The sequence below is a fragment of the Aegilops tauschii genome, chromosome 3 (assembly GCF_002575655.3).
Source record: "Aegilops tauschii subsp. strangulata cultivar AL8/78 chromosome 3, Aet v6.0, whole genome shotgun sequence".
In the NCBI taxonomy this organism is placed as follows: domain Eukaryota; kingdom Viridiplantae; phylum Streptophyta; class Magnoliopsida; order Poales; family Poaceae; genus Aegilops; species Aegilops tauschii.
In genome coordinates, this window is record NC_053037.3 from 621,639,996 (window position 1) to 621,662,161 (window position 22,166).

A 22,166-nucleotide genomic window follows, 5' to 3' on the forward strand; every position below is an offset into this window, starting at 1 on the left:
TTTGACTATTTCGCTGCCAGAATCTCCCTAGACCTTGGCCACCATAAGCAGCTGCATATCGTCGATGTAGAAACTTAGGTACTCTATTGAAATTGTACAGTTTTATGGTAGCAATTTCCTTTTACGCCGGAGTTTGTAAGTTGTAATAATACGGGATGAGGTGGAGATGTGGATTTACTGAACGGTGGTGATCTGAAGGAGGCCTTGAGACTTGAGGAGGATTGGTCAGGAAGTAGTGTAATCAGTGGCTCTCTGTTCGCTGGGACGGCTCTCTGTTTTCCTGCGATGTGAAGTTTCTGAATGTTCGTTTGAACCCTGAGGTACGGGTGTTTGTTTGTACCAGAAGTCTGAACTCTGAACTTGACAGACAGCGATTCAGCCTAGCCTAATGTTCTGGCAGTGCTCTTGGTTCTGTTTATAAGTAGTCGTTTGTAATTTTATCTCTTTGAGCCAGCCAAACTGTTAAAATAAAGAAAATGGTACTGTCTTCAGAGTCCTCAAGTTTCTGAATTTTCGTCCGGATGGACTCTGAAGAAAAGTTTGTGAGTAACTTGGATAAAAAAATAAAAAAATACGACCACAGTGGGAGTCGAACCCACGACCTTCTGATCCGAAGTCAGACGCGCTAATCCACTGCGCTATGCGGTCACTCTGCTATTTCTACGTCCGTACTGGTGAGGACACCCAAATATTTGAAATCTAATGTGTTTAGCGATGCCAAAAGAAATATTTGAAACAAGAACGTACTACTACGGATCACAACCGCTCAAATACAGATACACATGTCAAAGTGCAAATTCAAAACGAAAAATAGGAAAGAAAAGTACTTCCTGACATGGATGCACGGCTTGCAAGAGGAAGAGTCCAAAGCATACATTTTGCTTGATATGCAGCACTCGTGGGCCAGGCTAACCCACCGGTTAGCTAACACAATTAACAAGCTTAGGCCGGCGGTTAGGTAGCAGTGTAGTTTTTAGTGGTGTCTTTTGCTCTGTCAATTTGTATATATGTACCTCGTGCTGCTGATCGATCGATGGATCCGTCTACGTGGTACCATTGTACAGCAGTCTAGAGCAAACTAAAGTAGCCCAGTGTGCAACTAGTAGTAGTATATTTTTTGGGTATGGACCTACCCTACCTTGGCTTGATTTCTCCTGATCCATCCATCTTATCGTATCAATTAATCATGACACCTCCACCCAAATCCAACAAAAATATCCTAGCTAGATAAATCCCTGTGAAAGGGAAACAAAGTTTGTTTTTCCATATGACAGTAAGTTCTGTAGATATTACGTTGACGTGGAATTATTTTGAAGAAATTCCATGGGATTCTGAATTAGTTCGATCGTATTTTGTTTGCTTTAACTTGGAAGTAGAATCTCTTCTTGTTGCTGCTCTTGATCTGCTGCATGGCTAGTGATGATTTAAGGCCCTATTTGGTTCATAAGTCCTAGCACTTTTTTTAGTCCCAACTTATAAGTCCCAAGTCTCTACCTGTTTGGTTCCTGGGACTTAACATGGACTAAAAGACCATATTACAACTATAAGTCCCTATAAGACTCTCCTTGAGTGTCTTATTTCATAAGTCGTAAATGCCCACTTTAAGTCCCTATAAGTCCCTCATGTTTGGTTTAGATGGGACTTAAAGAGACTTTTTTAAGTCCCTACACCAATAAGTCCCTATAACCAAACACCCTCTAAATCATCTTCGAGGGATTACGTGTCTTGGCTTCTGCGCCGTGCAGCTGCTAGTGATCGATGGAGAGAATAATGTACATGTATAATCCAAAAATGTGGTTGATCAATCCATTCATCTAGAAATGTCCACAGGAGCAGAATCAAAACATGAATGCACCACTCTCCAATAAACAAACAATGAAAAACATGCCAACACCAGGATAAGTTGAGAAAATCATCAAATTTGTGCGCAACTTGATGTTTCATTTTAAGTAAATAAAATACACCATTTCTCGAAAAATCAAGAAGCCAGCTAGGCAAGTGGTTAGCAAATATAGACTTGACGCGTAAGTTGTCAATCAAGTGATGTCTTTTGGCTTCTGCTATGTTTGTAGCTAAGTAGGAAACCGTGCGGAAGCTACTCATGGATGGAGCTTTCTCACCGATGAGCGTTGTTGTTTTCTGTACATTGTCAATCACTTTGACAGCAAGGTAGTCATGTAGAGCCCCTCTCAGTGTGCATATACTACTACGTACAGTACTATCCAAAGGAGTAGTATATATTTTAGTTTCGGACCTACTTTAGGCTTGATTTTCCTGGTCGACGGATCGATCTTATCGTATCAATCATGACACCTCCACCCAAACCAACCAAAATCAATTAACAAGAAGGAATGAATTCCCTGTGGATCTCTCTGATAGGGAAATAAGTTGTTTTTCTCAATAATATATGCAAAGTTGACGTTGAATTAAGCTTGGTGGCCATGAAATTCTACAAATTCCTCATTTGTTTACTGGTGCCTACCTTTGTCGTCAACTTGGAAGAAGAATTTCGTCTTTCACTGCCGTACGTCGATGTGCATGGCTAGCTAATGATGTGTCTTTGCTTTTTGAACAAAGATTAGGTGTATTTGCAAGTGATGAGAAAGAGGACACTATAAGCATAATCCAAAACCAAAAATGTTATACCCGTAGTTATCTTAATTTGTGGTCGATCGAATCAGAGCATGTACTAGTACTAAGCTAACACGGCTGTCCATTAAACAATGACAAGCAGGACGGCACCACCAGGATATGTTCGATTCTACACTTTCCTCCCCACTCACCTTTAATTTTCCGTTTTGTTTTCTCTCGATATTTTGGTTGCGTTCCTCCCTACGCGTGGCTGAGTGCACCCTCTGGTAGCAGTGCTCATATATATGCAGTATGTTTCGAAACAAGGTAAAAAATAAAACAGTTTTGCTAAGACACTGAGACCTAGTCACAGTCAAAAAAGAAATTATTAGCAGGGGAGACTGAACAGAAACTGTAGGATGAGTATTACTCCATTTTGTACGGCCCTGATTATTACTCCATTTTGTACTACAGAAACTGTAGGATGAGTATATCTCAATTCAGAATACAGGCATTGAGATATGGAGGAGCTTCAATACCGTTTCTTTCAAGAAAAAAAAAAGGAAAGAAATATGGAGATATGGAGTGATCCACCATGGAAGACCACTCGACCAGCTACGACCCCGTATCTTCTTGTGATTCAGAGAGAGCAGAGATCACAGGTTGGCGCGTTCAGAAGGAAGCGGAGGCATGCGGGGGGCACGGCTGCGACGGCCAGAACTGCGCGGGCTTCACCTTGGAGACGCTGGTGAGCACCCCCAGCGGCGTCACGTCGCCGACCACCGTCACCTTCTTGCTCGGGATGTCGATGTCGAACGACGTCACGCCCTCCATCTTGGCGATGTGCTTCTTCACCTTGCCCGCGCACCCCTTGCAGTGCAGCGACACGCGCAGCACCACCACCTGCGTCGTCCTCGCCGCCGCCGTCGAGGACGACCGCGCCAGCGCCGCCGCCTTGTGCTGCTCCGGGTCTTGGACGGCCGTGATCTCCGACGACGACGAAGCAGAGGAGGACGTCCCTGACGACGAGGACTCTGCTTGGTGCACAGTCGACGGCGGCGCGTCCTTGGCAGAGGGAACCGGCAGGGAGGCGTCGATGAAGGACGGCGGCTTCGGCTTCCCTTCGCCGACGGGCAACGCGTCTATGAAGGACGGCGGCGGAGGCGGGGGCAGCGCGAGGACGTCGAGGTCGTCGGACTGCAGGCGGGAGGAGTTGAGGAGGAACCTGGAGGAGGTGGCCGGGCTGACCAGCCTCTTCTCCGAAGACCTTCTCCCATCTGCAGCAGCACCAGCCGTGGTGCTCTTCTTCTTCTTCTTGCTGCCGTGCTGCTGCTGCTGCTGCTTGGGGTCCTCTGAGGACACCGAGTCTTTGGTGCTGGTGCTTGGTCTGGGCGGCTTGGAGGTGGAGGAGCGGTGTGGGTCGCGCAGCCGCGGCGAGTGGCGGTCGATGGCCCGGCCGCTGCTGCCAACGACGGCGCCGGTGCCGGTGGAGGCGATGATGTTGGTGGCGTCGGCGGAGGAGCAGGAGATGGAGATAGTGGGCAGGCCCAGACGCTTGTGCACGCCCTTGAGAAGCAGAGACGCCATGGAACGAAACAAGATGGCCGGCTCGATTACTCTGAGGAGTCTCTGGGTTGGGTTGGTGTTGCACAATGAAATGAAATGAAATGAAAGGAATGATGATTCTCTTCTTCTTCTCCGGGAGAAAGGAGCTTTTAAACTTGGGGCTTTGGAAGGAAGGGGCCAAAGCAAAAGCCAAAACCGCTAGGAAGGAGGGCGCTCTGCTTCTTGGGTTGTTGACGTGGGGCATGTACGTGGCACAACTTCTGGTCCACGTGTGCATGCACATGCATGCTCTGATCCAGCTGGACGGTTTCGGACCGTAGCGAGTGAGTGAGTGAGTCAGTGAGTGTGCTACTGGCCACTAGCTTCACCTACCGACTGTACCTACCAGCCGGACAAGACCAGCAGAGCTGTTCATCTGCATGCACGCTGCACACTGACTGGCTTCATCAGTCGGCAGATACATGCATGTACTGCCTGTCTGGAATCAGCCCGTTAGTTGACGATCGCGTAATTACATATCGACAGCAGCAGCAGTGTCTAATCCGTACTTTGCCGTAAATTTTGTTGATGAACAAGCTCTGGAGCTGTCTGTACTAGTTTGAGATTTGGCTAGTTTAAAGGCGACGCAGCTGAGAGCCTGAGATGGCATCCACGAGGGACGGCCGGACGCGCGTGCCTAGAGATTCGACGTTGATAGATGGTGCCAAATCTGCACCGGAACACTAGCCGGTGCGCTAGATCGTGGAACTATTTCACTGCTGATAGTAATGCATATCACTAGTTTAAACATGACACGGCTGGGATGGCATCCACGAGGGACGCGCGTGTGCAGTAGTACATGCCTAGAGATTCGATGCGGCTGCACATGCATGCGAGCCCGCACGTAGAGAGAGATTCACTGTGACAGATCATGGAGCTACGTCGGTGCTAATACCACGCTATGTACTGCACATCTTCGTCTCTGACATAAAAAAACATACATGTATGGCATCCGATGTTCATGTTCAGATCGATACGTCTGCTCGTATGTATATTCCATGTAGTTTAGCGTATAATGAAAATAGGGACCGCCTATCCCTCAATGGACTGAAAATCTCAGAAAATAGTGTCAGTTGATTCCCTCAGGTCCGAACGATCCTACCGAGCAAGTCAAATACAGCTAGCACACTGCACACGCATATGTGTAGAGCTAAAGACACGTGGAGAGAGTGAGAGCGAGGCGTCGACTTGTACAGCTTGGTCGGATTACTGCTCGTCGCCATTCATCCATCCATCAGAATCGTATAGGACAAGTCAGTCAGAAGAAGAATAGGGAGAAAGGGACCCGGACATATTCGAGACATTTGGTGCCACAGCCGCCACTCTTTCTTCCTCCGTAGCCGGGAGAAGGAGAAAAGGACCTGCGAGGGGCACGGCCAACTCCCTTCGTGGTCTGCTGTAAGAAACATCTACACTGTCCACCTTTTATTTTGTTGACATTTACACGACCAGCGAGGAAGCAACGCAAATTTATGTACTTACGCATGTGATCGATTTGGTGCAGATCACTCTTATTGACCGACTCACTGCTGCTGATTGGTGCGTCTAACGTTTTGTTTGGTGAAATGCTTGCATTACAATTTAATTATACGACTATAAGTTGTTGCACTACTCATTAGTCGTCTTAGTAGTTGGTGTTCTGTTATTTTCATACTACTCAATTACTATTTTACAACTAATCATGACTTGTACCAAGCTCCATCGAACTTGCATTGCATGATCTAGCATTATTTTGTTAATATTTCTTTTACTGAAAGGTGCCAAAAGGAAAGCTCGCATGAAGCTAAGAAAAGACGCACTAAACATGGACCACGTGTAACGCCGAGCTAGATGCATGCGTACCTGAAATTGGGCAGCGGCAGGAGACGGCTAGCTAGAAAGGAAGAATACACCAACAAATTCCAACGAAAGGTGAATTAATAGTGTTGCGATACATATAAGTATGTAGGTAGAACATGGTATGCACAGTTGGCTGGCACAATGGTCAAATCGATCCCATAGTTTGTGCACCACAACTAGCCACTTCGTGTCCAATATGGAAGATAAGCCGCCAATTACTGCACCAGTACCTAGGCCAATTCAGGCAATTTAATTTACTTTCTGGTGTAATCATGGCCGGCGGGGATCGATCCTCGTCCGGAGAAGCTGCACTGAAACAATGGCACGCAGACGCAGGTGTACTGTCTCCTTAATTTCTGCATCTTTTGGAGGGTAGTATAGCCTTTCCAGATGCATATTTTCTCTCTTTCTATATCCCTTTTTCCCCGTGAATTTGCTCTACCAAAGTCAAAGTGTGCCTTCCTTCCACGGTAGCATGGTGTTTACTACCAATGAGTACTAATTGTTTTTTAGAATAATATTTTAACTGCACAACGAGAACAGCCAGTAAAATCATATACATCCGAAATGTAAACTGAAATATCTTCAGCCAAATTTTTGTTACACATACTACCTATGTAACAAAATATAAGACTTTTTTTTTACACAGGCATAAAAAACGTATTATATTTTGTTTCGTAGGGAGTATTAATATTCATCATCAAATAACCTTGTTAAACAGTACATCGAGAATACATGTGTTGTTCAGCGGACCCTTCTATTTTATAAGTATGTTAGGCACAAAAGTTCTGCTTTGGGAGTGTCCTTGGTGCGTGCAGTCCTAATTCGATTAGTCAGAGACGGGCACGGGTATGCAAAGCATCATGGAAAAACCCGGACAAGACACGCACCAAAATCCCAGCGTGTTTCTAAAAGAGAAAAGTATGTTTTTGGTCTCTCAAGTTCCCACAAAGTATAGACTTGGTCCCTCAAATTTTTTTGGTATACATCTGGTCCCTCAAGTCTCAAAACCGGATAAGTTTGGTCCTAAACCAGATTTTGAGCACGTTGACCGGTTTTGACCGCAACAAAACCGCCCGATGAACAGTAAATTCGACAAAAAAAATCAAGAAAATCTGAGATTTTTTGGGGTCGAATATGCTTGCGTACGCAAGATGTGAATAAAATTTCGTTCTCTTTCGGCACCCAAGGAGCTCGTGGTAAAAAAAAAAAATCTGCCCGATGGATAGTAAATTCAAAAAAATCAAAACAAAATCAAAAAAATCTGAAATTGTTTGGGGTCCAATATGCTTACATGCGCAAGGTCCGACCAAAATTTTGTCATGAAATGACATCGGACGGGCTCTAGCAAAAAGACACAATTTTGGCTATTTTTTTGTGAGCAAAATTTTGTTTTATTTTTCACCAGCTCCTAGAGTGTCGAAAGAGCATGAAAACTTGGTCGCACCTTGCGCATGTAAGCATATTGGATCCCAAAAACAATCAGATTTTTTTGAAGTTTTTTTTTTCAAATTTACTGTTCATCGGGCGGTTTTTTGGCGGTCAAAACCGGTCAACGTGCTCAAAATCTGGTTTAGGACCAAACTTATCCGGTTTTGAGACTTGAGGGACCAAATGTATGCGAAAAAATGTTGAGGGGCCAATTCTATACTTTGTGGAAACTTGAGGGACCAAAAACATACTTTTCTCTTTCTAAAAAGCAAGCTATCACTCCTATCTTTCTCCATCTCTTTCCCCCCTTTTGCTCCCCCGTGTATATGTACTACTCCCTCCATCCCAAAATAAATGTCTTAAGCTTAGTACAACTTTGTACTAACTTTAGTACAAAGTTGAGACACTTATTTTGGGACGGAGGGAGTATGTGCTAAGCTGCTTTGGGAATATTTTTTGGAAGGAGCTGCTTTCCTCTCGCGTATGTATGTTTGTTTGGTCCACACACACACCACGCGGCATGTATACGTTTGGTAGAGGGAGCCACGACCACAATGGGCTCGAATAGAATCTGATGCTTCCTACTGGGGGCACTTTCTTTCATTGGTTTCGTCATACAATGTGCGCACTGCTTTTCCGTTTTCTCAAAAAAAAAAATTTATAGTGCACACTTTTTTTGCGGTTTTTTTTTGTGCACATTACTTCCTGGAATTATCTGGAGAGGTGGAGGCACCTCAATGCTTTACACTTCCATCACCATTACCATGGCTGAATAGCTCATCCATTTACCCACCATTATGTCACGACTCCAGTAGATCAGGCCCGTTAAACATTACCATGCAACAAAATAAAGCATGAAAATAAATAAAATAAATAAAAGATAAGAAACAAGGGATAATTTTCATTGAACATGCATTTCAAACAAGCAGCCCTCTCTTCTTTTTTTCACCACTTTCTTCATTTCTTTGTGTATGCGATCAGTGCAATGTGAGTTCATGAGAGTAGCCTACGTCTGTATGTGATTATAGATACAAAAAATCACTATAAAATACGGGTACTAATTATACAGCACTCTTTGGAGTAGCTAACTAAATTCGGATTAGTAATTAAGAAAACATGCTAGCTTTCTAGGCCGGCGGTTAGTGTTGTTTTTTGTTATGTTTGCAGCGAAGTAGGAAACCATGCGGAAGCTGCCGATGGATGGATGGAGCCTTCTGAGTGCCGAGTGTTGTTGTTTTCTCTGTATTATCTTATCAAGTCGCTTTGACAGCAAGGTACTCCGTAATTTAGAGCAGATGAGCTTTTTGAGTGTGTATATACAACTATGCAAAGAAGGGTCATATACTCATATATATTTTGGCTTTCGACCTATCTTATCTGGGCTTGATTTTGCTGGTCGATGGATCGATCGTATCATATGAATCATGACACCTCCACCCAAACCAACTAAAATCTCTAATAACAATGAATTCCCCCCTATCGATCTCTGTGATAGAGAAACAAGTTGTTTTCTTTTTTTTCGAAAAAGGGGGCTCCCCGGCCTCTGCATCAGAACGATGCATACGGCCAAACAAGTTGTTTTCTTTGCCTGATCAGAGTAACATATAAAGAATGTTGACGTCCAAGCTTCCAATTGCTCTTTCACTGCTGTTGATGTACTGCTACATGGCGGCTAATGATGGATATCAATCAACTTAGAGGGATGGATATCTTGGCTTTTGCACTTGTGCTGCTGCTAGTGCTCGATGGAGAATAACAATGTATGTATAATCGAAAAGAAAAATGTGATACTGGCAGTCATCTTTGTGAGACCCATCCATGTCGTCCACCCGAATAGAATCGAAATGTTACTAAACAATGACAAACAGGCACCACCCGGGCTAAGTTTGATTCTACACTTTCTTCTCCACTCAACTTTAATTTCCCCCTTTCTTGTCTCTCGAATCTCGATATTTTGAGTGCACGACCGACTAGACTAGTATATGCATTGTTTTGAAATTCAGACAAGAAAGCAGAGCAAAGGTAAAAATATACTACTCCCTCCGTCTCAAAATAAGTGTCTCAAGCTTAGTACAGACACTTATTTTAGGACGGAGGGAGTATATCAGTACAGTCACTGTAGCATCAGTGCCGTTTCTTTTCTTTCAAGGAAAAAAAAAGATGAAAGATAGAGCTGCAGAAAGCCTGACGTACGTACGTGGCGAGACAAAGGACATGGATTTTTCCTAACTATATGCGCGCACAACTCGAATCGCTGCCGCTCATCAAGCGTGGTGTCCAATCGATGAGGCGCACCACTGTGTCAGCCATGCAATGCATGGTACAGCCCTTTATATTCTTTGTCACAAGCGCTGCATTGATGACGTTCTGGGCGGCAATACTAGACTACAATTCTTTTTAGTTGTGTGTCTAACCTATGTGGATGCTAATTAAGATCTGGCATACAAATTGACATTCTGGAGATTCCTTTTTTTTAACCCATCATGAACTAAAAATCACACTGTGTATATAAAGTTCTTCTGATTTTTATGGCAAAGTTCAGACAAGGTGTTAACAAAGTTCTTTGGTTCGGATAAAATTTCTAGGAAAGTTCTTTAACATTTCTAATAAAGTGCAAACCCACTATTCAGAAAGTTATTCACTGTTTCAAACAAAAATGTGTTTCAACTGTATCCAAAACTGATCTGACGCCACGAGTTCAAATATGTAAAAAGTTTCAAAAACACAATTATGGTTTTAAACATATAAACCATCTAAATTGTCAAGACAAAATGAAATGTGATGGAATTAGAGGAGAGAGGAAAGATAAAGTAGGCATGCATGTGTTGATGTAAGACATGCATGTGTCAGTGCGTGTGCAGGAAGAGAGAGGGAAAAGAGCCAGGCACATGCAAGGTGCTCTCATCCACATGAAGCAGCAACGACGAGGATTCACGTTGCGCGCGCAAAGCGTTAGGATTGGCCATATTTGCGAGACAAACACTCATGATGGGTAGCTATGCTCTGCTAATCGTCATGCTGTGATTCAGAGAGAGCAGAGATCGCTGGCGCGTTCAGAAGGAGGCGGATGCGCGGGGCGGGCGCGGCGGCGAAGGCCAGAACTGCGCGGGCTTCACCTTGGAGACGCTGGTGAGCACGCCCAGCGGCGTCACGTCACCGACCACCGTCACCTTCTTGCTGGGGATGTCGATGTCGAACGACGTCACGCCCTCCATCTTGGCGATGTGCTTCTTCACCTTGCCCGCGCACCCCTTGCAGTGCAGCGACACCCGAAGCACCACCACCTGCGTCGTTCTTCTCTCCGTGGTCGTGGACGACCGCGCCAGCACCGCCGCCTTCTGCTGCTCCTCTTCTTGGACGGCCGTGATCTCCGACGACGACGAAGCAGAGGAGGAGGACGAGGAGGTCTCTGCTTGCTGTAGCGGCGACGGTGCCTCCTTCGCGAAGGAAAGAGGGAGCGAGGCGTCGCCGGGGAACGCGTCGATGAAGGACGGCGGCTTCGCTTCGCCTCCGGGGAACACGTCGATGAAGGACGGCGGCGGAGGCGGGGGAAGCGCGAGGACGTCGAGGTCGTCGGACTGCAGCCGGGAGGAGTTGAGGAGGAACCTGGACGACGTCGCCGGGCTTACCAACCTCTTCTCTGAAGTCCCAGCAGCAGCGGTGGTGCTCTTCTTCTTCTTCTTCTTATTGCCGTGGCCGTGCTGCTGCTTGGAGTCACCGGAGGACGCCGAGTCTTTGGTGCTGGTGCTGGTGCTTGGCCTTGGCGGCTTGGAGGTGGAGGAGCGGTGTGGGTCACGGAGGCGCGGCGAGTGGCGGTCGATGGCCCGGCCGCTGCTGCTGCCGACGCCGTTGCTGGTGGTGGTTGATGCGATGATGTTGGTGGCGGCGGCGGAGGAGCAGGAGATGGTGATGGAGGGCAGGCCCAGCCGCTTGTGCACGCCTTTGAGAAGCAGAGACGCCATGGAATGGAACCCGGCCGGATTACTCTGAGTTTCTGTGTCTGGGATGGGTTGGGTTGGTGGTGCACAATGAAATGAATGATGATTCTCTTCTTCCTCGGCTTGTATGGTATTTGTATGTGCGTGCCCACTGCTGCCTCGCGTGCTTTCGGAACTTGCAACTTTGCAAGGAAGGGAAGGTCCAAAGCCAAAGCCAAAGCTGCCACGGAACACTCTGCTTGTGTTGACGTGGGCCACCAGCCCCCGTGGCACAACTTGTTGTCCACGTGTGCACACCTTGTCAGACTAGAGCTAGAAGTCACTATTGTGAGAGCAGGTACAATAGAGCTGAGTCAGCGGGCTATAAGGAATAAACTAGTATATTTCTGTTTAGTTGAAGGAAAGAGAAAAAGAGAGAGAAGGTAAGCGGGCTTTTCGTGAAGAGCCAGCTCTAGCACGTGCTCCTAGGCACTTTGTGAGAATAAAAGGTGGGCCACATAATAAAAAAGTAGTACACTCTTTTGATCTACTATTGTACATGTGGGCTATAAGATGGGCTGTAGATGACATGGCACTGGCTTATAGCCAGCAGCTGGCTATACTATTAACCATGCTCTGAGTGAGTCGGTCAGCGAGCTACTGACTACTACTACCTTTTCTTTTCGCGAACACCAACCAGTACTATCTTTGTTTGGCTTATTAGTTTCTTTGCATTTTGGATCAAAGTCTGGCCATATATTTGACTAGTACAATATTAATGCAGGTTAAACTTATATTGTTGCATTTTTCTTAATCATATTTTCAATGATATTTCCTTCTTATGCATAATTTATAATTTATTAGTTTTCATGAGTAAAATATTACCTAAAGTACAAGGAGGACTAATAAATCATGACGAACATAGTACTATGCTACTTCACCTACCAACCCACCAACCAACGCCACAAGACCAGCAGAGTCTGCATGCACGTTGTATACTGACTGACAGTAGATGCATGCCGTGGAATCAGCCCGTTAGTAACTGTAGTCCGTACATGATGTGCATGATCTCCATAGGTCAGTCGTACCAGCAACGACAGATTTGAATCGACAATGTGTGGAATCACCCGCACATTTTTTTGTCATGTAACGCGGCCGATATTGCTAGTTTTAAGATTTATTTTAGATAAACGATGCTTGGAGCGCCTGCTTTTAAATTAATAAAATCAATGAGGGCAAACCAAAGTGCAAAGTCTTACAATGGTATAACAGGTTTGTGCCTACATAGGCAATTACAGACCAACGGGACTACACCCAAAAGACCAGAATAAACTAAGCTAGGCTTCAAGCATAGCGATTCGATTGATGGCGTGGAGACGTTTGATAGCCCAAAGATCTCCAATGGCCGCTTCACTGCCTTGCCTCTTCCCTAGAGGGCTCCATTGCGTCAAAATAAAGATCATTTACAGATGTAGTTAGCTGGATGGCTCGAGACTGAGTGCTCAATAGCAAGTTTATTACTCCCTCCGTTCACTTTTGCAAGTCGTTTCAGACAACTCACAATAGGCTGTTTTGCACATTGTCTGAAATGTCTACAAGGCCTTATAAAAGTGAACAGAGGGAGTACTAATTTTGAGATGATTCTGACATGCCTAGAGATTCGATGAAGATGCTGCTCCGTGGTGGCAAATCTGCACATGCGCTTGCGCTCGATCATATATAGAGAGACACTCGGTAGATTGAGAACCACCGAATCCTAATCTAAACTAGCCGCCACGACAGATGGATCGTGGAGCAAGCTCAGTGCTACTGCAGATCTTGGTCTCTTATCTTAAATAAACATACATACATACATGGCATCCGATGTTCAGATACGTACGTTAAATAAACATACATGCATGGCATCCCATGTTCAGACACATACGTTAAATAACCATACATACATGACATCCGATCTTCAGATACATACGTGCACATACGTATGCTAGTGTTGTAATTGATTGTAGAATAGAATTAACATCCACACGTTCATTCACACACACACACACACACACACACACACACACACACACACACACACACACACACACACACAAAACATACACACGTTCATACGCACATAGTACCTACCAAGCAAGTGAAATACAACTAGCACCCCGCACACACACAGAGAGTTGGAGCCAGAGGAAGAGGACGTTCGTGGAATAAATGAGAGAGAGGAAGAGAACGATTTGTACAGTTTCGTCGTCGCTATCGACCAATCGATCGAAATCACATACATATGTGCCAGTGAGAAGAAGAAAGGGACCCGAATATATTCCATACATTTGGAACGACAGCCGCCACCCTTTTTTCTTCTCTATCTTCCTTTACTTTCATTCTCACTTACTCTAGCTGAGAGAAGGAGAAAAGGACCTGAGAGGATTATTCATGCATTGTGTACCTTTCGATCGACCAACTTTCTTCGTCTCTGCAGCAAGTAACAGCTACATAAACTGATCCGTGTCCAGCAGCTTTTAGTTTTTTGACGTTTACAGCACCAGCAAAGAATCATGAGGATTTTGTTTACACATGTGATCGATTTGGTGCAGATCACTCTAAATTAAACTTTGTCTTGTTGACCGACTCACTGGCTGGTTTCAACTCCACTGAGTGGTATGTCTTGCTAGTAGTAGCAGCATTTGGTTCGTAGAAATTCGTGCGTTAATGTTTGATTACCAGTGTAATCAAATTGCTGCACAAGTCGTGAGTAGTTGGTGTTCCGTTATTGTCATACTCAATTACTACCACTACTACAGTACTACACATAACTATTCCTAGCTAGCTCCATCAAACTTGCGTGGCATGAGATGCTAGCATTATTTTATTTATTTTCTTATTTTATTAAAAATAAAAGGAGCCAAAAGAAAAACATGATGAAGCTGAGAAAAGACGCACTTAACATGAAACGTGAAAACGCCTAGCTAGATGCCTACCTGAAATTAGGCAGCGGCGGGAGACGGCTAAAAGGGTCCAATTAATACACAAGTAAGAAAATTCAAGGAAAGCTGCATATATAGTGTTGCAGTAGGCAGTCGATGTAGGATCTGGGCGCAATGGTCATATTGATCCCTTAGACTAGTCACAATGGGGTAACTTAGAGTAGTAACATACATATGTTACTAGTCTATGTTACTACCTCCACAGTGGGTAGTAACATATGTGTTGTGTCATGCATCACTTTATTTATTATGTTGTAGACTCATCTCTTTTTGATATGTGTGATGTTACAGTAACTAGTTATGTTACCACATGTCTCTCTTTCTTCATTAATTACATGCCACATCATCTATTTTGCCTAGATAAGTGTGATGTTACCACCTATGTTACTCCCATTGTGGGTAGTCTTAATTTATGCACCACAACTAGCCACCTCTTGTCCAATATGGAAGAAATGCCAATGACTGCACCAATACCTAGACCAATTTGGGCAAGCTTAATTTACATTTTGGTGTAATCATGGCCGGCCGGCATGCATCCTCGTCCGGAGAAGCTGCACTGAAACAATGGCACACACATGCAGGTGTACTGTCTCCTTAATTTCTGCGATGGTAGTAGTATAGCCTTTCGAGTTGCATCTTTCGAGAATCTTTTTCCCCTTGTATTTGCTCCACCATAGTGTGCCTTCCTTCCATAGACACATGCAGAGTAGTCTTTTTTTTCAAAAAAAAATTCCAATCTATTCATCTTTAATCATGGTAGTACAACGAACACTAGAAATAATAAAAATTACATCCAGATATGTAGATCACCTAGCGACGACTACAAGCACTGAAGCGAGCCGAAGGCACGCCGCTGTCATCGCTCCTCCCTCGTCGGAGCCGAGCAAACCTTGTTGTAGTATACAGTCGGGAAGTTGTCATGCTAAGCCTCAATAGAACCCACGCACCAGAACAGCAACCGCCACGGATGAAGAGTGTGATCGGAAGGATGCAACCTGAACACACACGAATGATGAACAGATCCGAGCAAATTCACCAAAGACAGATCAAGCAGAGACACACCTCCACACGCCCACCGATGATGCTAGACGCATCACCGGAACGAGGGCTAGGCGAAGAGACCTTTATTCCATCTTCAGGGAGCCGCCACCGTCTCGCCTTCCTGAGTAGGATACAAACCATAACAAAGCTCGAAAAAAGATCTGAAAACGGAGCCCTCCCATCGGCAAGGACAAAGATCCACTCCTCCTCCATGGCCCTAAGGCCACGAGAGACGGGGCAGACCGGCAACGACACCGGCGGGAGGCAGAGAACCCTAGCTTTTTGGGAGGCGGCGGCTGGCTAGGTCCGTATCTGACCTATGTGTGCGTTCCATTAGTCTTTTTTTTTACATGCAGATTAGTCTTGATAACACTAGTAATGGCGTTAGACATAGCCATAATTTTTTGAGAAATAATATTTTAACTGGACTATGAAATTCCAAAATGGAAACTGAAATATCTTCAGCAGCATTTCGGTGCTACAATTTTTTTAAATTCATCATCAAATAACCTTGTTAAACTGTACATCGAGAAAATATGTGTTGTTCAGCAGACCCTTGCGTGCTCCATTTTATAAATATACGTTGGGCACAATAAAAGCTAATGTCCAAAGTCCTGCTTTGGAGGCATCCATCGTACAGTACCTCCAAAGGTACAGGAATCCCCCTGAAATGGCTCGAGTAATCTTTTTTATTTGAGGGGGCTCGACTAATCTTGTTTAGTGCATGCAGTCCAAATTTGAGTAGTCAACTGAGAAACGGGCATGGGTGTGCAAAGCATCGTGGAAAAATCCCTGCGTCTTTCTGTAAAGCAAGCGACCACTCCTCTCTTTCTCGCTTTTGCTCCCGCGCGCGCGCGCGCGCGCGTGTACTGGCTGCTTTGATTTGATTCGTGTGTAGGTGGATCGTTTGGGAATATATTTTTGGAAGGAGATGAAAGCTTTGTTTGGTAGAGGGAGCCACGGCGACGATGGGCTCGAATAGAATCCAATACTTCCTACCGCGGGGCTTTCTTTCTTTGCTTTCTCATACAATGTGCATATTGCCTCTTTTTTTTTTCTCAAAACAGTGCACATTGCTTTCTGAAAATTTCTGGAGAGATGGAGGCACCAGAATGCTTTATTTGCTTATTTATTTATTTAATTCGAAATAACTCTGGGCTAGCTTACTTTTTGCGGGGTTCACTAGCTGGTTTATTGTTTGATCGTCCTTCACACACATGTTGTTTCATTCAACTGATCTGAACCCCAACAACAACACGGGCAACAATGACCCCTTGTAAAACTAACAGTTACTTTCACAGCTCCGCCCAAAAACAAATTAACACTAAAAGTACACCATATACACCACCTTTCACTTCTCGATACTCATCCATTCTTACTACATTGTAGTACTAAGAAAAACATAACAAATGTTCCGATGACTGAGCTAGGTTGTGCTGTAGATGTTGGCTCCATAATCCAAAACAGAGACATCACATCAATGGATCAGCCCAATCGAAACAGGTAGTTTTGAAGGCCCGCGCAATTCAGTTGTATCACAGTTCCCAAATGCCAACCGACAATAATGCATCTTATTCTTGTTTCTTTTTGGCAGGTAGGGTAATAATATTTTATTCTTTGTCGATCATTATTACTCGACAAAGCAAAACGACGACACCTTGATTTCTCGTCAAATGAAGCTACACATAGTATGTAAGTGAACAATAATGTCGTCGTACAATGGTTGTTTGGTCTATGTGGGTTGGCAGTGAGCGGGAGGAGGATAAGGTGCATGCACAGGTGTCGACGACTGGGGCTTTGAGCTCTGCAGGATTGGGAAGGGATCCTCGAGTCCGAAGGGGACCCTGACACTGGACATGCACTGCACAAGAGTCAACCATAACGATGGTGCAATGGATAGGCACCACCACAGTCACCACCACCATGACCACGGACCTCGATATGATCGTTAACCGAAGTCTCCGCATCTTTTGCATGGAGTATGTATACGAACGTACCAGATCGACGGATGAGAACTACATCCCCTGTCCAGTTACCGGATCATCGTGCATTGGTTGCTTGGTCTACATGGTGCGGCGGTGAGCGGGAGGAGGATGAGGCACATGCAACGGCGTCGGCGACGAGAGTTTTGGGATCGGCGGAATTGGGAAGGGATCCTCAAGATGGAAAGGGAACGCTGACACTTTACTTGCTCCGCCAGAGTCTATGACAACAACGGTGCAATGAACCGGCACCACCATGACCACCGACCTGGATATGGTCGACAACCGAACTCTTGCATCTTTTGCATTGAGTATATGTTTGCAAACATACTGGATCGACAGGTGAGAACCATCCCCTGATTACACTAGTAGAAAAAAGGGCTTTGGTTCAGGCCGGGTCAGCCCATTAGTCCCGGTTCAGTCCAGAACCGGGACCCATGGGGGCACTGGTCCCGGTTCGTGAGGCCAGGGGCCTGCCGGGCCTCGTGGGGGCATTGGTCCCGGTTCGTCTGGCCCCTTTGGTCCTGGTTGGTGGGACGAACTGGGACCAATGGGCCTCGCTCCTGGCCCACCACCATCGGTCCCGGTTGGTGGCTTGAACCGGGACCACAGGCTGCCCTTTAGTCCCGGTTCATGCCACGAACCGGGACCAATGAGGTGCCTATATATACCCCTCGCCCGCGAGCAGAGCACTCCAGTGCTCTGTTTTTCTCTGGCCGGCGAGGGGAGGGCTTTGTGGTGCTCTAGCTCACCTCCTATGCACATGAGGTGTTCGATGAAATGCCCGAGCCACACTAGTTAAGCTTTTTCCTCTCGAAACTCTGATGAACCGGCAATGGATGTACGGTGACAGACACACCTTCGAGTACATTAAGGGCGTGCATGATTTTCTCGAAGTGGCTGAGGCAAACAAGCAGAATGGTTTTATGTGTTGTCCATGCCCTAAATGTGGGAATACGAAGTCTTACTCTGACCGGAAAATCCTTCACACCCACCTGCTTTACAAGGGTTTCATGCCACACTATAATGTTTGGACGAGGCACGGAGAAATAGGGGTTATGATGGAAGACGGTGAAGAAGAAGAGGACGATGCCAACTATGTGCCCCCTGAATACGGTGATGCTGCAACGGGGGAAGCTGCTGAAGATCAAGATGAACCAGACGATGTGCCCGATGATGATGATCTCCGCCGGGTCATTGTCGATGCAAGGACGCAATACGAAAGTCAAAAGGAGAAGCTGAAGTTCGATCGCATGTTAGAGGATCACAAAAAAGGGTTGTACCCCAATTGCGAAGATGGCAACACAAAGCTCGGTACCGTACTGGAATTGCTACAGTGGAAGGCAGAGAATGTTGTGCCTGACAAAGGATTTGAGAAGCTACTGAAAATAGTGAAGAAGAAGCTTCCAAAGGATAACGAATTGCCCGACAGTACATACGCAACAAAGAAGGTCGTATGCCCTCTAGGATTGGAGGTGCAGAAGATACATGCATGCCCTAATGACTGCATCCTCTACCGCGGTGCGTACAAGGATCTGAACGCATGCCCGGTATGCGGTGCATTGCGGTATAAGATCAGACGAGATGACCCTGGTGATGTTGACGGCGAGCCCCCCAGGAAGAGGGTTCCTGCGAAGGTGATGTGGTATGCTCCTATAATACCATGGTTTCAGAAACGAAGAGCATGCCAAGTTGATGCGATGGCACAGTGAGGACCGTAAGAAAGACGGGAAGTTGAGAGCACCCGCTGACGGGTCGCAGTGGAGAAAAATCGAGAGAACGTACTGGGCTGAGTTTGCAGGTGACCCAAGGAACGTATGGTTTGGTTTAAGCGCGGATGGCATTAATCCTTTCGGGGAGCATAGCAGCAATCACAGCACCTGGTCCGTGACTCTATGTATGTATAACCTTCCTCCTTGGATGTGCATGAAGCAGAAGTTCATTATGATGCTAGTTCTCATCCAAGGCCCTAAGCAACCCGGCAACGACATTGATGTGTACCTAAGGCCATTAGTTGAAGAACTTTTACACCTGTGGAATGGAAACGGTGTACGTACGTGGGATGAGCACAAACAGGAGGAATTTAACCTGCACGCGTTGCTGTTTGTAACCATCAACGATTGGCCCGCTCTTAGTAACCTTTCAGGACAGACAAACAAGGGATACCACGCATGCACGCACTGTTTAGATGACACTGAAAGTATATACCTGGACAAATGCAGGAAGAATGTGTACCTGGGCCATCGTCGATTTTTTCCGACCAACCATCAATGTCGAAAGAAAGGCAAGCATTTCAAAGGTGAGGCAGAACACCGGAAGAATCCCGCCATGCGTACCGGTGATCACGTACTTGCTATGGTCAATGATTTACACGTAATCTTTGGAAAGGGTCCCGGCGGACTAGCTGTTCCGAATGACGCTGAGGGACACGCACCCATGTGGAAGAAGAAATCTATAATTTGGGACCTACCCTACTGGAAAGACCTAGAGGTCCGCTCTTCAATCAACGTGATGCACGTGATGAAGAACCTTTGCGTGAACCTGCTAGGCTTCTTGGGCGTGTATGGGAAGACAAAAGATACACCTGAGGCATGGCAGGACCTGCAACGTTTGCACGAAAGAGACGGCATGCCTCCGAAGCAGTATGAAGGTCCTGCCAGCTACGCTCTTACGAAAGAAGAGAAAGAAATCTTCTTTGAATGCCTGCTCAGTATGAAGGTCCCGACTGGCTTCTCATCGAATATAAAGGGAATAATAAATATGCCAGAGAAAAAGTTCCAGAACCTAAAGTCTCATGACTGCCACGTGATTATGACGCAACTCCTTCCGGTTGCATTGAGGGGGCTTCTACCGGAAAACGTCCGATTAGCCATTGTGAAGCTATGTGCATTCCTCAATGCAATCTCTCAGAAGGTGATCGATCCAGAAATCATACCAAGGCTAAGGAGTGATGTGGCGCAATGTCTTGTCAGTTTCGAGCTAGTGTTCCCACCATCCTTCTTCAATATCATGACGCGCGTCCTAGTTCATCTAGTCGACGAGATTGTCATTCTGGGGCCCGTACTTCTACACAATATGTTCACCTTTAAGAGGTTCATGGGAGTCCTAAAAAATATGTCCGTAACCGCGCTAGGCCAGAAGGAAGCATCTCCATGGGCCATCAAACAGAGGATGTCATTGGGTTTTGTGTTGACTTCATTCCTGGCCTTAAGAAGATAGGTCTCCCTAAATCGCGGTATGAGGGGAGACTGACTGGAAAAGGCACGAGGAGCGGACTCAATAATATGCAGGGACGGGCATTCTTGGTCTCAAGCACACTACACAGTTCTACAGAACTCTACCTTGGTGACCCCGTATGTCGATGAACACAAGAACACTCTGCGCTCCAAACAACCGGAGCAGTGCGACGACTGGATTACATGTGAACACATTAGGACTTTCAGCAGTTGGTTGAAAACACATCTCAGAGGTGACAACACTGTTTGTGATGAGCTGTACTCGTTGTCCAGGGGACCATCTTTGACTGTATTGACTTACAAAGGATACGCGGTAAATGGGAATACATTTTACACGATCGCCCAAGATCAAAAAAGCACCAACCAAAACAGCGGTGTCCGCTTTGATGCAGCAATCGAGAGGGGAAAGGACACATATTATGGTTACATAGTGAACATATGGGAACTTGATACGGACATGATTTTAAGGTCCCTTTGTTTAAATGCAAATGGGTCAATCTGTCAGGCGGCGGGGTACAGCTAGACCCACAGTACGGAATGACAACAGTGGATCTGAAAAATCTTGGGTACACTGACGAACCGTTCGTCCTAGCCAATGATGTGGCACAGGTTATCTATGTGAAGGACATGTCTACCAAACCGAGAAAAAGAAAAGATAAGGAAGCGAATACATCATACGATGAGCCAAAGCGCCACATAGTTCTTTCAGGAAAAAGGGACATCGTGGGAGTGGATGGCAAGACAGACATGTCTGAAGATTATGAAAAGTTTCATGAAATTCTTCCCTTCAAAGTCAAGGCTGACCCAAGCATCATGATAAACGATGAAGATTATCCATGGTTACGGCGCAATAAGCAAATGACACAAGCGAAGAAAAAGTGAAGACTTTCTGCCGCAACTATTATGATGATACCATGCCAACTTTGTAATAGACGAGTATGATACCATTGTCCGTTTTGTACACGAAGTGCATCCAGTTTTTGCCGTAACCCTCTCAACTTTCTTGCACATGCTATGTGGATGAAATGATGATACCATGCCAACTTTCAACCTTTTCAGAGTTCATTTGAAATGCTTTTCAATTTCAGGGTCTTATAACTCAAAATAATCAATAAATGCATGAAAAATAACAAATGAAGTCAGAAAGGGCAGAAAGAACCGGTACTAAAGGAATCAACTAAAAAACTTTTATAAACCTCTAGTATTATTGAAACTAAAATTATATAGAATTTATGCAATTAAAATTAGTATTTTTTGTTCAAAACATTAAAAGCAAAAACAATTTTCATAAAATAAATACAAAAGCAAAAAAGAAAATAAAATAAATAAGTATAAACAAAATAAACTTTTATAAATAAGTAGAAACGAAATAAAATAAATAAAATAAACTTTTATAAAATAAATAAGTAGAAACAAAATAAAATAAAATAAAATAAACTATAGTAAAACAAAATAAATAAACCTTAATAAAACAAATAAAATAGCAACAGTAAGTATTTTGTTGTAAGTAGAAACAAAATAAAAAATAAAGCAACAAAGAAAACAAAAAAACTGGAAAAAAAT

At 45.0% G+C, this 22,166-nt stretch overlaps 2 protein-coding genes and 1 non-coding gene across 3 annotated transcripts; all 3 read right to left on the reverse strand.

Annotated features, from left to right (window-relative positions):
* Nucleotides 1–574: 574 nt before the first annotated feature.
* TRNAR-UCG (transfer RNA arginine (anticodon UCG)) lies at nt 575–648 on the reverse strand. The gene has a single exon. It is a non-coding gene; the product is annotated as a tRNA-Arg (tRNA).
* Nucleotides 649–2,973: 2,325 nt separating this feature from the next.
* LOC109750816 (uncharacterized) lies at nt 2,974–4,309 on the reverse strand. Its single transcript, XM_020309761.4, has one exon. The coding sequence runs from the start codon at nt 4,156–4,158 to the stop codon at nt 3,244–3,246; it is 915 nt and encodes a 304-aa protein (XP_020165350.1). The 5' UTR covers nt 4,159–4,309; the 3' UTR covers nt 2,974–3,243.
* A 4,957-nt stretch (nt 4,310–9,266) lies between these two features.
* Nucleotides 9,267–11,750, reverse strand: LOC109750817 (uncharacterized). The gene has a single exon (XM_020309762.4). It carries the CDS (start codon nt 11,406–11,408, stop codon nt 10,500–10,502), a length of 909 nt encoding a protein of 302 aa, XP_020165351.1. The 5' UTR covers nt 11,409–11,750; the 3' UTR covers nt 9,267–10,499.
* Between the last annotated feature and the right edge of the window lie 10,416 nt (nt 11,751–22,166).